Here is a 13,253-nt window from a genome sequence, read left to right as displayed (position 1 = left end):
AATAATAATAATATAAATAAATAATAAATATTTAATTAAAATTCTTTGATTAAAGGGACTTTAATAATTAAGTACGATGTGTTCCATCTAGATATTCGTTGCTTGTGGTTTAAAGATATTCTGTGAATACATAAACACATGCGTGCACAAATGTGCATGTGTACGATTTGATTTGTAGAATAAAGAGCTGGTTGAACTCGAAGCGAAGAAAAATTATTTTAAAGCAAACATTTGCGTATCCACAAAACGTATCGCGATGTGACAAATTCAGGAGGTAAAGAATCAGAATTTTTTGATTATAATTCGCTCACGTATTTTTTTCCACACGTGCTTTCATAAAATGTTTTGTATATACAGACACGATGTGTGTGTATAGAAATTCTATATGCGTCTCAATCGCGCCAATTAATTATTCTCGCTTTATGTCAAACTTTCTCGAAATATCATGAATATGTGAGATTAAATATGGGATTTTTTTCAGATTTTTTTATTGAATTCTAAAACTCACTAATCTGCGTAAGATGGATGAATAGCAGCATTGCAAGATGTCTCATATTGAATCATGTAAAGTTCGGCAGCAACATGAAGTAGAAGTTTTGAAGGTATTAAAATATATTTGTAAAAGTATCTAAGGCAAATTTATGCTTTTAACAACCTGCATTGTATTTTTTTTTTTTTTTTTAATGACTATGTCGTTTATAACAGTCCATTTTTGGTGATGAATTATGTGATTTGAGGAAGAATAAGAATAAAAAGAAATGGCAACCTCTGGATATTGTTGTTACCTTGACACCGCAGAAAGGTATGTCTGGACCAGTAGAAGTCTATGCACAAGTAGATTTACACATTATATGCAGCGACAAATATCCTGATGAGTAAGTTTTATATATCGATATACCTTCCAAATAATAACAATTTATTTTTAAGTAAAAGTTTACATTCTGTCATTTATATATAATTTATTATGTTATTATAGAGTACCAACTATTCAATTACAAGGTAGCAAAGGTTTGTCTCATCAACAAGTGGCGGTTTTATCATCCGAGCTTGAAGACTTGGCAGAAAAAATAAAGGGCGAAGTTATGATTTTTGAACTTAGTCAACATGTTCAAAAATACTTGCATGAACATAATAAACCAGGTTACAGTAGTTTTTATGAAGAAATGGTAGAAAAAAAACGAGAAAGAATCGAGTATGAGATGCAGGAAAAACAAATGAAAGAAGACAAAGAAAGACAGGTTCGAATTTATATTTCTGTTTATATACACATGCACATATATATTAATTTTATTTATTTTATTACTAGATATTGCAAAACGCCATACAGAAACGTCAAGAGGCTTTGAAAGCTGAAAAACGTGATAGGAAAGAAACAATTCGGCTAGCCACAGACTCTGATACTGCTTTCAGATCAATACCATCATCTCCGCACGAAAGAGGGACAAGTCGTTTCAGACGCAGATGTGTTAGCACGTCAGAAAGTTCTGAAGGATCCCTATGCGAGCATAGGGGTACCAAGTTCATGCATTTTGATAGTAATAAAGGCGAGAGGCAAGTACATCGAGGCAAATGCTTGGGTCACAGTGCAAAAGGTTCCGTGGTATACGCCGGTGTAGATGAAACCACTGGAGAATTATTAGCCATCACAGAATGGACATTAAAATGCGCAGTGTCGAACGAATGTCACCCTGCTCAAGAAGCTATCGATATACATTATGCTATGAAACAAATCGCCAGCTTGGAACAAGAGCTCAATCATTTGTACAAACTGCACCACCCGAACCTCGTACATTATTTAAATATGAAATATCTACAAAACAACAACAATATCGTAATATATATATTACAAGAATTTGTGGTATGTAAAAATATTTTATTTTAGAATAGTGTGCATGTGTATAAAAAAATATATACAGGGTATCCCATAGAGGAAATTGCTGAAACTAATCCGCTCTTTTTTTTTTTTTAATGCATGCAGTTATATGTGGATATAAATAAAATGTTTTTATATCAGTTTATTGATAAAAAATAATGAAAAAAGTGCTATTTTCTATGGGATACCCTGTTATAAAAACTAAGAATATAGTTGTCTCAATTGTAATATCGTTGTGTAAAAGTAGGTTGGAACCTCATGCTCGGTCTTCTTGATGGCAAACATTCCAATTGACATCGATACATTGAGATATTTAGCAACTGGCGTCTTAGAAGCGTTACGATATCTCCACGAAAATAATGTGGTGCATAAAGATTTGCGCGACACCAGTGTTTATATAGATCGCATGGGTTTTGTAAGATTATCTGATTACTCTTTAGATAAGAGACTATCAGACATGTATCATTCAAACTCCTTGGCAAAGACTGAACACGATTTTCCAACAATTCAAGGTCGAGGAGGTAAAAAGGCAGATATATACAGATTTGGAATATTATTACTTTCGTTGTTAAAAGGAACTATTATATCCTCTGGGGAAGAAATCGATCTAACGGAAATCTCACAGGTAGATATATTTTTTGTATAATGTATGCAATAGTGACAACTGATAGACATGTATGTCCTAAATTAAATAACTTTTTTTCCAGCTTTACTTGAGAGATTTTATTTCAAAGTGTCTTATCAACGATGAGAGGATGCGTTGGTCCGCGGAACAATTATATCAGCATAGTTTTATAAAAACGCCGTTAGAACGAGGTTTATCTCCATCATCGCCAGTCCATGATGAAAAGGAGAAAGATTTAGAGCCGGAGGAGCCGGATAACGATATTCGATTGCATTTGCCATCAATGGATGGACAATCACGAATACAGAATGAATTTGAAATTTTAAAATGGTTGGGAAAAGGAGCCTTCGGCGACGTTCTAAAAGTGCGAAACAAATTAGACGGTGGTATTTATGCTATCAAACGAATAGAACTGAATCCGAAAAATAAACAACTGAATAAGAAGATTACGCGCGAGGTGAAATTACTCTCTAGAATGAATCACGAGAATGTGGTACGTTATTATAATTCATGGATCGAAAGCGCTACCCTGGACGATTCTGTCAGACATAATCAATTTACACCAGTCACCACATCTTCGGATAGAACAACCACCACCCAGGACAAAATAGAGATAATCAATGTAAGTACTATCCATAAAAACTATCAAGAATAATGTTTTATTATTATAGTTAAACTTCTAAAAATTTTGAAATATATTAAAAATTAAATTAATAATATCAGATTTGTGTATTGTATAAATTTTTTTTTTTTTAGCAACTGGAAAGTGATGAAATAGAAAAATTTGCTCCACCTTTACGCGACGTTGAATGGAATATATCGTACGAGTCTCGAGCAAATGGTGCTGATAGTGATGATGATAACAGCGATACCTCAACCGATTCTGATAGCGAAGAACATTGTTTTTTGTAAGACAGATTTTTTTTAGATATTAGAAAATCATAAATCATAAAATATCATAAATATCATTTTCTAAAATCATAAAATTCTATAATTAATATTTTGATTTAACTTATGGGTCTTTGTTTTGTATATTTATATTTAAAAAACAGTATATCGTGTAAAAAAAATTTGTTTTAAGTTATATTTTTTTCACTTTCACAGAATGCGAACCTTACTACGTATTGAGTCTTCCGATAGTATTGAGTTTGAGAGAGATGGTATATCACAAAAATCCACAGTAACGCCAGATGTTTCAAAAAATGATGTTAAAGACGTTGAATCGACTAATGAAGACGTAACTGTGAAGGAAATACAATTTATGTACATACAAATGGAATTTTGTGAGAAAAGTACATTGAGAACTGCCATAGATAATGGTTTATACGAAGATGAGGAACGCGTCTGGAGATTATTTCGAGAAATTGTAGAAGGTTTAGCGCATATTCATCAACAGGGTATGATACATAGAGATTTGAAACCCGTAAACATCTTTCTGGATAGTAACGATCACGTCAAGATAGGAGACTTTGGATTAGCCACGACTAATATATTATCGACCTTAGTCCAAACTATTGATGCTGACAAAGAGTCACAATTCGAGAAAGGTATGAGTATCTGTGCGTAGCTATTAATGATAAATTAATCAATTTTACATATCTATGTCTAATATAATTTATATCTCTAGGTGGAAGTTTTGACATAGAAGAATTGGGATCTCTCACCGGTCAAGTCGGTACAGCTTTATACGTAGCACCTGAACTTTCCGCGAAAACTGCCAAGGCGATCTACAATCAAAAGGTGGATATCTACAGTTTGGGAATAATCTTCTTTGAAATGACGAACAAACCATTAACCACCGGAATGGAACGCGTAAAAATTTTATTAAACTTGCGCTCCAAAGAGATTGTCTTTCCTTCCGAAATAGTGGAAGCAGATAGGCCACATCAAGTTCATGTTATACGGTAAAAGATTAAATTCGACAATATTGTAGATAAATTCGACAAATTGTCGATTGAACAACTAAACTTTCTTTTTCTCGTCAGTTGGCTGCTGAATCACGATCCAAGTCAACGTCCCACCGCCCAAGAATTGCTCTCCTCTGCTTATTTACCGCCGCCTCAGCTAGAAGAGACGGAATTGCAAGAGATGGTGCGGCACACGTTATCCAATAGTCAAAGTAAAGCATACAAATATTTAGTGGCATCGTGTTTCACGCAAGACGTTACGCCGGCCGAGGATATTACTTATGACATGAATTTGCCCGCTAGGGGAATGCCAAGCGTTCTTTCCTCAAAAAAGCAAGTTCTGCAGGAAAACGTGAAGCAAAAGATCGTCGAGATATTTCAAAAACACGGCGGGATATGTCTCACGACTCCGCTGTTGATGCCCAAGTCCGTTCAACATTCCAACTTCACTGAGCACAGCGTGAAACTGATGACGCGAACCGGTAGCATCGTTTCTATCCCACACGATCTTCGGACTCCCTTCGCACGATATATTGTGTGGAATAATATTTCGCATATTCGGCGATACGCTATCGAACATGTCTTTAGAGATAAAAAGGTACGTATACACCTTGAGAGGTCTTATAAGTAGCATCTTTCAAATTCAAGGCTGACGTTTTCAACTTCTTGGTAAGTAGTTCTAAAAAGAAGAGACGAAGATATGCTACCTGTCGGGTAAAACTTACCAAAAAGTTGGAACAACCAGCCCTCAATCTCATGGTATCTAAAATGATGTGTTTTGCGAAATAAATTTATGAATAAGAGTAATGAAACATACACATGAATAATCGCAAATTGTTGTTAGGCTCGAGGATTTCATCCGAGGGAATTGTACGAATGCGCTTTCGACATTATTAGTCCTATAGACAACTTGATGACCGAGGCTGAACTAATTTTCATTATATGGGAGATCTTTAACGAATTACCACAGATCCGGGAATATAATTTCATTGTACGTTTGAATCACACGTCACTATTGCAAGCCGTACTGATGTACTGCGGCGTGGAGAAGGACAAGTATCAGGATATATATTCTATCCTGCAGAACGCTCGCGATGGAAAATTAACGAAATTCCAAGTACAAACGCATTTGATAAGCTTGTGCCTTACCGATCAAGCTATGGAAACGCTTTTCAATTTGCTCGAAACGGAAAGCTCCGTTGCAAAAATCTCCAGTGTCTTAAGAACGATAACGAAAAGAAAAGGGGATGTCGCGAGTTTAGCCAAAGAGAGCCTAAAAGATATAGAGGCTGTAATATCTAACGTAGAAGGTTTGGGTGTTAAGGTAATAAACAATCTACAGGGTATCCCATAGGAAATTGCTGAAACCAAACTATCAATATTTTTCATTACTTTTTATCAATAAAATAAACTGGTATACAAACATTTTAGTTATATCCATTAAAAACTGCAAAATTTCCTCTTTTCAACACAATTTTTGTTTTCTCAATAATTGCATGCATTAAAAAATAACAGCTGATTAGTTTCAGCAATTTCCTATGGGACACCCTGTTATACACAATTTGAGTAAACTGTGTTTGCATAAATTTATATCTTGTTACAGTGGCCTATTACCGTCGTACCTTTGTTAACGTATAATGTACAACAATATAGCGGTATGATATATCAGATAACTTGCGAATTAAAACATAGACGAAAGCGAGGGGGTCAGGATGTAATAGCCGCAGGTGGTCGATATGACAAGATGCTGATGTCCTTCAGAAAGGTCTTGGAACGTACTGGAATGGCGAGTAAAGAAACGAAGCAATATGGCGCCGGTATTAGTATATCATTAGACAAATTGGTATCCGCCGTAAGCGAAGCGTGCGAGAATCTGAACGGTGAAAATAAATGCGGCTGCATCGACGTGGCCGTCTGCTGCGAGAGCGGTCCAGGAAGCGAGGGAAGACGAGAAAAAGAGATGATTAATATACTGCGAGAAATCTGGTCGTTAGGATTGAAAGTAACGACACTGGATCTATGTACTATGGAAGAAATATTAGAGTACTGTCGAGAAAATTCTATAAGTCATATAGTTTTATTGAGAAACGGCACTTTAAGAGTGCAAACGTGGGAGAGAGATCGGTTCCAGGAGAAGAAGTGGAACACCATACAGGATATTACCGAGTACTTGCAACGACAGTCGGAAACCACATTGCCGATATTGAATAGATCTGAGAGTAAAGTGAACACGAATGACGTATCGATAGCGCCGAATAATCCGGTCAATGCTAATATCAATTTCATCCTTTCCGAGCGCGACAAACTGTCCGGAAGCGGGAGAAGAAATTTTAAGAATTCCATACTAGCGCAAATGTCATTCTACTTGCAAAGAATATCGCATAAAGTTCCTGTAGAAATCTTTGCAGTCTTTTTGGAAATGTCAGTCATAAGAACGATCATTAGTTTTCTAGAAATCGATGAGGAGGAACAGATATTTCAAAAAAGTATTCAAATAGTGAGAGACAAGTGAGTAATTAATTAATTATATATATGTAAATATATTTAATATATTGTATAAATAAATATTTTTACAGGCATCCACGTCATAAGAAGTACATTAAACAGATATGTGAGGAAATGAAAGAATTGCGGAATGAAAAATCAAAGCCTGTGGAGATACTTTATAGTTTAATAGATAGTGCATACATGACCCTCTTATAAGTGATATTATCAAAATCGAGGAATATATTTTTTCATAGTAATCATGTGAAATCATTGAGATGATGAATGATTAGAATGTATGTTAAATGTAAGACTAGATACTTAAGAATTTTTGTACTGCATTATATATATTTGTAAGTGTAAAACGTTTCATAAAAAAACGTTTAATAAATAAAATTATGTATATCTTATAATTAAGATATGCATAACAATTTAAAATATATACAGATTTTAATTCGAAGCTCAAATAGAAAAGCTTTTATGAAACAATTTATATGAAAATCAAACATTTATAATGTGATATATTATTTTTATTTTAGTCAGGCATTATTATAAGATTAAAATATATTTAGAAAAAATACGTGTAATCGGGGTACTTAATTTTTTGATAAAAAAGTATTTTTTTTGTATATGTGAAATAATTTTTATTTCAGAATTTCTATCATTTGATTTGTATGAATACCGAAACGATAACAGCTTGTATTACATTTTATACATTTATATATACTATATATATTTTTATCGCCATTTTTCAATGTTCAATTTTACGGAGTCGTTTGTTTTAGCTCATTATTTCAAATATCAAATTTTGGGAGAATCAAATGTTAAAAATTGAACGAAATATTGGACGAGACTTATTTATGTCAACTTCAACAGTTTGAGTTATTTAGTTGCCGATTATTATAATTCATAATAATACAGAATGCTGTAGCATTTCAAGATTATATATACTACAGGTATATTATTCGTATTAATCTCTTTTTTTTTATTTCTCCTTAATGAGAAACACGAGCACATCTCACTTCCTATTTAAATCCATCGTTACCCGCACAACCCTTCTCGAATCAATACGACTTTGTGATACTATATATACGACAACGATGCGCGGGTATCTTGGAGACATGCGTGTGTTACCGCTAGAGTATACTATTCTAATTTTAGAAAACGGCCTATTCTAGAGTAACACATTTATCTCCGATATCGAAACTTAATCAAAAACAGTTGGCAAAGATATCGCAGTTATTTCTAAATAGACTGTTTGCCATTTTGATGTATTTAATACCATATCTGTCTTATTGCAATAGAACGTCGAGATAATTTTGACAAGCATGCATTCTGTACGGTTGCTGTCAGGATATGATATGCCGACAGTGGGACTTGGGACATGGCAGGTAAAATAATATCAGAATGATGATTTGTGATAAAGTAACATTCCGTGTATCATTAATTATTTTTTTTCTAGCTCTCTTCCTTATTTTCTTCTTAATTCTTAACTATTTTCTTAATTATTTTTAGCTCTCTTAATTTTTTTATTGTTAAATCCATTATTATATATTATATTGTATTTGTAACTTTTTCCTTTTTCAGTCTAAACCAGAAGAGATCGAAACTGTTGTAAGCACAGCTTTGGAATGCGGCTACAGGCATATCGATACAGCGTCAAATTATAATAACGAAGAAGCGATTGGAAAAGCCTTAAAAAAATGGTTTGAAAAAGGTGGCACTAGAGAGGAACTTTATATCACGACAAAGGTAACGTATCGTTGGGAATTTGACATCAAATATCTTGTGATCGCATCGTTTTAAGCAATTGATTTATTCCAACAGTTGCCTCACTTTGGGAATCGACCATCCGACGTGGAAAAATTCATCAAGTTGTCATTAGAGAAGCTTGGCTTAGATTACTTAGACATGTACCTTATTCATTTGCCATTTGCATTTATGTTCGATGAAAAGACGGGTAGTGCAGCGACCCATGAAGATGGAAGTTATGTACTAGACTTTGATACAGATCCTGTGTCAGTATGGAAGGTGTGTGTGTGTGTTTAAGATCAATTGATCTAAAATATTATAAGATTTCTGAAAAAAGAGATTAAGATTATTATTTCGCAGGAAATGGAGGAACAAGTTAAATCAGGACGTACTAGATCCATAGGTTTGAGCAACTTTAACGAGGAACAAATTATGACTATATGGGAAAACGCGCAGATTAAACCGAGTAATTTACAGGTAAGACATAGATTTTATCTCTATAAAAATTCGTCTAAGTTTTAAAAAAATGTTTTAATAATTTTGCAGGTGGAATTGCACGCGTATATGCAGCAGAAATCAATTCGAGATTTGTGCAAAAAGCACAATATTGTTATAACGGGTTACAGTCCGTTGGGCTCTCCGGCCGCAAAGACGCACTTTGAGACAAAATATAAATACACTTTAGAAAAATCTCCCGACTTATTAACCCATCCGATCATACAAAACATCGCCACGAGACAAAAAAAGACAACGGCGCAAGTTTTATTACGTTATTTACTGCAACTGGGTATCGTAATTATTCCCAAGAGCTCGTCCCCCGAAAGAATCAAGTCAAATATCGATTTATTCGATTTTGAATTAACAGAAGATGATATGAAAGCTTTGAATACATTAGATAAAGGTGTTAATGGGAGAATTTTTAACTTCTTATTCTTTAAAGGGTAAGTTAGAATATATAGATATTATTTTGAGAGATATATTATTTGACAAATGAGTATTTAAAGAGAGAATCCAAATAATCTAAAATATATATAAAAATCACACATATAATATTTAATTGTATAAAACTAAATTTTGCATCATTTTTTAAAATATTTTTGCACAGCTATATAAATATATTGTATGTAATAAATTATTTGTTTCAGAATTCAAGATCATCCTCAATATCCATTTAAGGACGAACTTCCATAATTGTAAATTAACACACGGTCATTAGTTTTCTATCAAAATAGTTGAAAAAGAATTATGTAACATACGCAACAAAAGCATAACGTTATACATACGCATTAAAAATGTTTTTGTTGTTCTCTTCAATGCAGTCTGTACAACATTTTACGTTGCAAACGATGTTGCAGTTCACCACGACGTATCATTGTATGTATGACTTTGTAAATAGCGCGTTCCGGAAATGATTGCTTAAGAAAATCTTTCACTATATTTTGCTCAGACACTTGATGTCCAATAGGAAATCTGCTTTTCAATTGTTTTTCGATGCGCGACAATATTTCATGATCCTCTTCTGAGGTAAATCCTTCAGCTCCTAACAATACACATGTAATATAAATAATATTTACATATGCAAAATAGGTATTACATTACTTTGAGCTATATATATATAAAATATAATTTATTACATATTTGTGATTGAAAATATATACATAAACTAGAAATTATTCAAATGTTTATATTTTATATAGCTCTAAATATACAGCTCAAAGGAAAAAAGAAAGTAAATCAACATTTCTTATCTGAGTAAGTTAATGTAATATTATATTTTTTTTTATTTTATCAATTTGTAGCATACCTGCTAATGATCCAGACATTGCTGCTTCTAACGTAGACACTTGGAAGAGCCTTAGAGCTTCGTTTACATGAACTTCAGTAGCAAAGGGTTGCATCTGCATTTTGGCCAATGCTTCGGAGATTCGTACGATAGCCTCAAGCTGCCGGACTGTTATAGGTATAGACAATCTTTTCTCGGCATCTTTCTCATGTTCTCTAGTACCAGCTCGCATCATTACATAACGATTTTTTAATTTTTCTCCTGCCTCTGCACTGAGTCTTGGACCACAACGGCTATATTACAAGAAAAAAAATAATAGAGGCATATGGAATATTTTATATAAAGTTTATATATACGTTTGTACGATAAACAATAAGATATGTAACAAACTTACGTTCTGCAATAATTTATATACTTCTTGAGAATGTGTACAGGTATCTCTCCTTCTACTGATTGTTCTGTGATCTGGCCAGCATTACAATGAATGTTCAAAACGTGTTTGGCCAGTGTTATATCTCTGTTGTGCTCATGCTCATCTTTAACAATAAATATCGTATCGAAACGGGATAGTATCGTCGGCATGAAATCTATATTCTCTTCTCCTTTTATCTCGTCCCAACGACCGAAGACCGAATTTGCCGCCGCTAACACGGAACAACGCGTATTTAGGGTCGTCGTTATTCCCGCTTTCGCTATAGAAATTGTTTGTTGTTCCATAGCCTCGTGTATCGCCACTCTATCGTCCTCCTTCATCTTGTCGAACTCATCTATGCAGACAACTCCACCATCCGCGAGTACCATTGCACCGCCCTCCATAACAAAATTTCTCTGAAAGCGGCAATATTTGTCATCATATTAGAAAATAATTTGTCGCTGTATTTAAGTTTTATTCTTAACAAAAATACAAACTCACAGTCACTGGATCTCTCGATACAGACGCTGTCAAACCAGCCGCGGAACTACCTTTTCCTGATGTATAAACAGCTATAGGGGCGACTTTTTCCACAAATTTCAATAACTGCGATTTTGCAGTACCCGGATCACCCAACATCAACACATTGATATCACCTCTCCTGCATAAACCGTCCGGCATCAGTTTTCTGGATCCACCGAATAGTAAACACGCGATAGCTTTCTTGATGTCTATCGCACCAAAAATACTGGGAGCTATGCTCTTCGCGATTCTCTCATATAGATTAGGATCTGCCGCTAAACGGGTGAAAAGGTCCTCCTCTTCGGATGACACAGGTGGCTGAGTTCCTGTATTAAAAAATACAAATCGTTAACCAATATTTTTTATGATATTTTATGCCTTGCTTCTTAGATTTATTATGCTATTATTACCAATGTTTGCATTTTCTCCATCTACAGTGATACCAAGAACTCGAATATACGGAGCCCGAACACCTACTAATGCCTTCTCTCTGCCTGCATTTTTACCACCTGTTTTAGACACCTTTTTAATGGAATAGATCCCAAGAATCAAAACCCTATTACCAGGTACAATTCGGTCGCATAAATACCGATCGCAATATAATTGCAAATGTCTAGGCATTTCACCCTGCGGTATATGATCTGGTAATTCTTGAAGCTTTAATACTTGAAAATCTACGCAACGGCATTTATCTGGCATTATAAAAAAAGGATCTAGAGGACATCTTGGTCGACCTGCTTGTTCTCTAAAAAATTGATGAAAATTTACAATATAAAAATGTTATATATAAACAAACAATGAAATATTTTGTGAAAAGAATACTCCTTACGTAGAACACTTCCTAGGTAATGCATATCCTTCCAAGCCTGGCTTGATAGGAATATTGACTTGAGTAACTTTACAAGAGCGACATTGTATTGCAATTTTTGTTGCCTTTGCTCTGATTCCAGATGCAGAGACAATTATACCAGGAACTTTGACAATCTTGGAAACAATATCGGGCTGCAATAGTAACAAACTGTTGTATTTAATTGTATCTATCGCACGTTTTGTATTTTAAATTTATTGCAATATATAGTATTAATATATATAACATATATATTTATCTATATATAAATATACCATTTATTCCTCATCTAAAATAGCAGATATAGGACTCTATTGTTTCTGCATACTGAATTATATCTTATTTTACCTTCATTCCTCTCAAAGAGGTTGGATGAGCATCCGAGCACAACAGCACCTGAATATCTTCCACTTTTTCTTCACCTTCAGGTCGTGGCGTTGTAAGTTCGTCCGCAACATCCTTCGCAGCCTCCTCTAGAATCGGTAAATATTCTGTTGGGAGTTTTTGGATCTTCTCTGCGAGGGACTCGTCAAAAGCTGCCAGATCTTCCAAATTAATCTCCAGCCAGTATTGCCCAAGATTGTAATTACGTTTTAGAGTATCCCTGATCGTAACAGAATCAGACGCATTAAATCGATAAGGAAAGGATCGAGCAGAAGCGTAAGATACAAAAAGAATTAGCATCTTAAATAATTTACTCACCGATATTTGTAATTGAAGTTACCCTCGTGAAACTGTCGAATGAATTCCTTGAACTTCTTCTTCGAGTGTTGGAGATTCACCCGATTTTCGTCGGTGTCGTTCACCGCAAAATTGTCCGAGAAGAATACTCCTGGATCGTCGAAGCCTTCCATGTTACGCGAGTATTCGTTTGAAGTTTGAATAAAAAAGATCGAGCAAAAGTACGATCACAATCAACAAGTATGTCGCGTCGTGGAAAACTTTCCGTTTTGGCGGGAAACTTTCAAGGTAAATTTTAAGGTCGATACGGAACAACCGATTGATTGGGGCGATATTTCACGAATACGAACGTCTTGGCGTGATTGGC

General features: G+C 34.5%; 3 protein-coding genes across 5 annotated transcripts; 2 read left to right on the top strand and 1 right to left on the bottom strand.

Moving 5' to 3' along the window:
- The first annotated feature begins 120 nt into the window (after window positions 1-120).
- Gcn2 (eukaryotic translation initiation factor 2 alpha kinase Gcn2) lies at window positions 121-7,329 on the top strand. Of its 2 annotated transcripts, none has more exons than XM_085480806.1 (14): window positions 121-274; window positions 482-602; window positions 742-875; window positions 977-1,238; window positions 1,307-1,858; window positions 2,121-2,498; window positions 2,581-3,120; window positions 3,255-3,406; window positions 3,603-4,045; window positions 4,126-4,402; window positions 4,484-5,003; window positions 5,250-5,729; window positions 6,009-6,913; window positions 6,982-7,329. In XM_085480806.1, the coding sequence occupies exons 2-14, from the start codon at window positions 546-548 to the stop codon at window positions 7,106-7,108; spliced, it is 4,827 nt and encodes a 1,608-aa protein (XP_085336932.1). In that variant the 5' UTR covers window positions 121-274; window positions 482-545; the 3' UTR covers window positions 7,109-7,329. The 2 variants fall into 2 exon arrangements, with proteins under 2 accessions (XP_085336932.1, XP_085336931.1); XM_085480805.1 differs by having other exon boundaries at window positions 706-875.
- A 641-nt stretch (window positions 7,330-7,970) lies between these two features.
- On the top strand, window positions 7,971-10,991 carry LOC114940358 (aldo-keto reductase family 1 member A1). Of its 2 annotated transcripts, XR_003821437.2 has the most exons (7): window positions 7,971-8,280; window positions 8,477-8,641; window positions 8,717-8,920; window positions 9,002-9,118; window positions 9,188-9,582; window positions 9,787-10,015; window positions 10,441-10,991. XR_003821437.2 is itself a non-coding variant. In XM_029314998.2 (6 exons), exons 1-6 carry the CDS (start codon window positions 8,218-8,220, stop codon window positions 9,830-9,832), a joined length of 990 nt encoding a protein of 329 aa, XP_029170831.1. In that variant the 5' UTR covers window positions 7,971-8,217; the 3' UTR covers window positions 9,833-10,314. The 2 variants fall into 2 exon arrangements, 1 of the variants encoding a protein (XP_029170831.1); XM_029314998.2 differs by lacking the exon at window positions 10,441-10,991 and having other exon boundaries at window positions 9,787-10,314.
- On the bottom strand, window positions 8,686-13,178 carry LOC114940354 (DNA replication licensing factor Mcm5). The gene is made up of 9 exons (XM_029314990.2): window positions 12,908-13,178; window positions 12,554-12,809; window positions 12,188-12,360; window positions 11,769-12,103; window positions 11,338-11,684; window positions 10,819-11,252; window positions 10,446-10,717; window positions 9,925-10,181; window positions 8,686-8,968 (listed from the first exon to the last, which is right to left on the bottom strand). Exons 1-8 carry the CDS (start codon window positions 13,057-13,059, stop codon window positions 9,952-9,954), a joined length of 2,199 nt encoding a protein of 732 aa, XP_029170823.2. The 5' UTR covers window positions 13,060-13,178; the 3' UTR covers window positions 8,686-8,968; window positions 9,925-9,951.
- Window positions 13,179-13,253: the final 75 nt, after the last annotated feature.

The sequence above is a fragment of the Nylanderia fulva genome, unplaced genomic scaffold, assembly GCF_048542155.1.
Source record: "Nylanderia fulva isolate GAGA-0341 unplaced genomic scaffold, ASM4854215v1 Scaffold16, whole genome shotgun sequence".
NCBI lineage: Eukaryota > Metazoa > Arthropoda > Insecta > Hymenoptera > Formicidae > Nylanderia > Nylanderia fulva.
This window is presented reverse-complemented; position numbering and strand designations above follow the sequence as displayed.

Coding starts and splice junctions, on each gene's coding strand:
- Gcn2 (XM_085480805.1), top strand. CDS start 546: ATGTCTCATATTGAATCATGTAAAGTTCGGCAGCAACATGAAGTAGAA. Junction 876..976: donor AGCGACAAATATCCTGATGA/GTAAGTTTTATA, acceptor ATGTTATTATAG/AGTACCAACTATTCAATTAC. Junction 2,499..2,580: donor ATCTAACGGAAATCTCACAG/GTAGATATATTT, acceptor CTTTTTTTCCAG/CTTTACTTGAGAGATTTTAT.
- LOC114940358 (XM_029314998.2), top strand. CDS start 8,218: ATGCATTCTGTACGGTTGCTGTCAGGATATGATATGCCGACAGTGGGA. Junction 8,921..9,001: donor ATCCTGTGTCAGTATGGAAG/GTGTGTGTGTGT, acceptor ATTATTTCGCAG/GAAATGGAGGAACAAGTTAA. Junction 9,583..9,786: donor AACTTCTTATTCTTTAAAGG/GTAAGTTAGAAT, acceptor TATTTGTTTCAG/AATTCAAGATCATCCTCAAT.
- LOC114940354 (XM_029314990.2), bottom strand. CDS start 13,059: ATGGAAGGCTTCGACGATCCAGGAGTATTCTTCTCGGACAATTTTGCG. Junction 11,685..11,768: donor TGGAGAAAATGCAAACATTG/GTAATAATAGCA, acceptor TTTTTAATACAG/GAACTCAGCCACCTGTGTCA. Junction 10,182..10,445: donor AATGTCTGGATCATTAGCAG/GTATGCTACAAA, acceptor GTGTATTGTTAG/GAGCTGAAGGATTTACCTCA.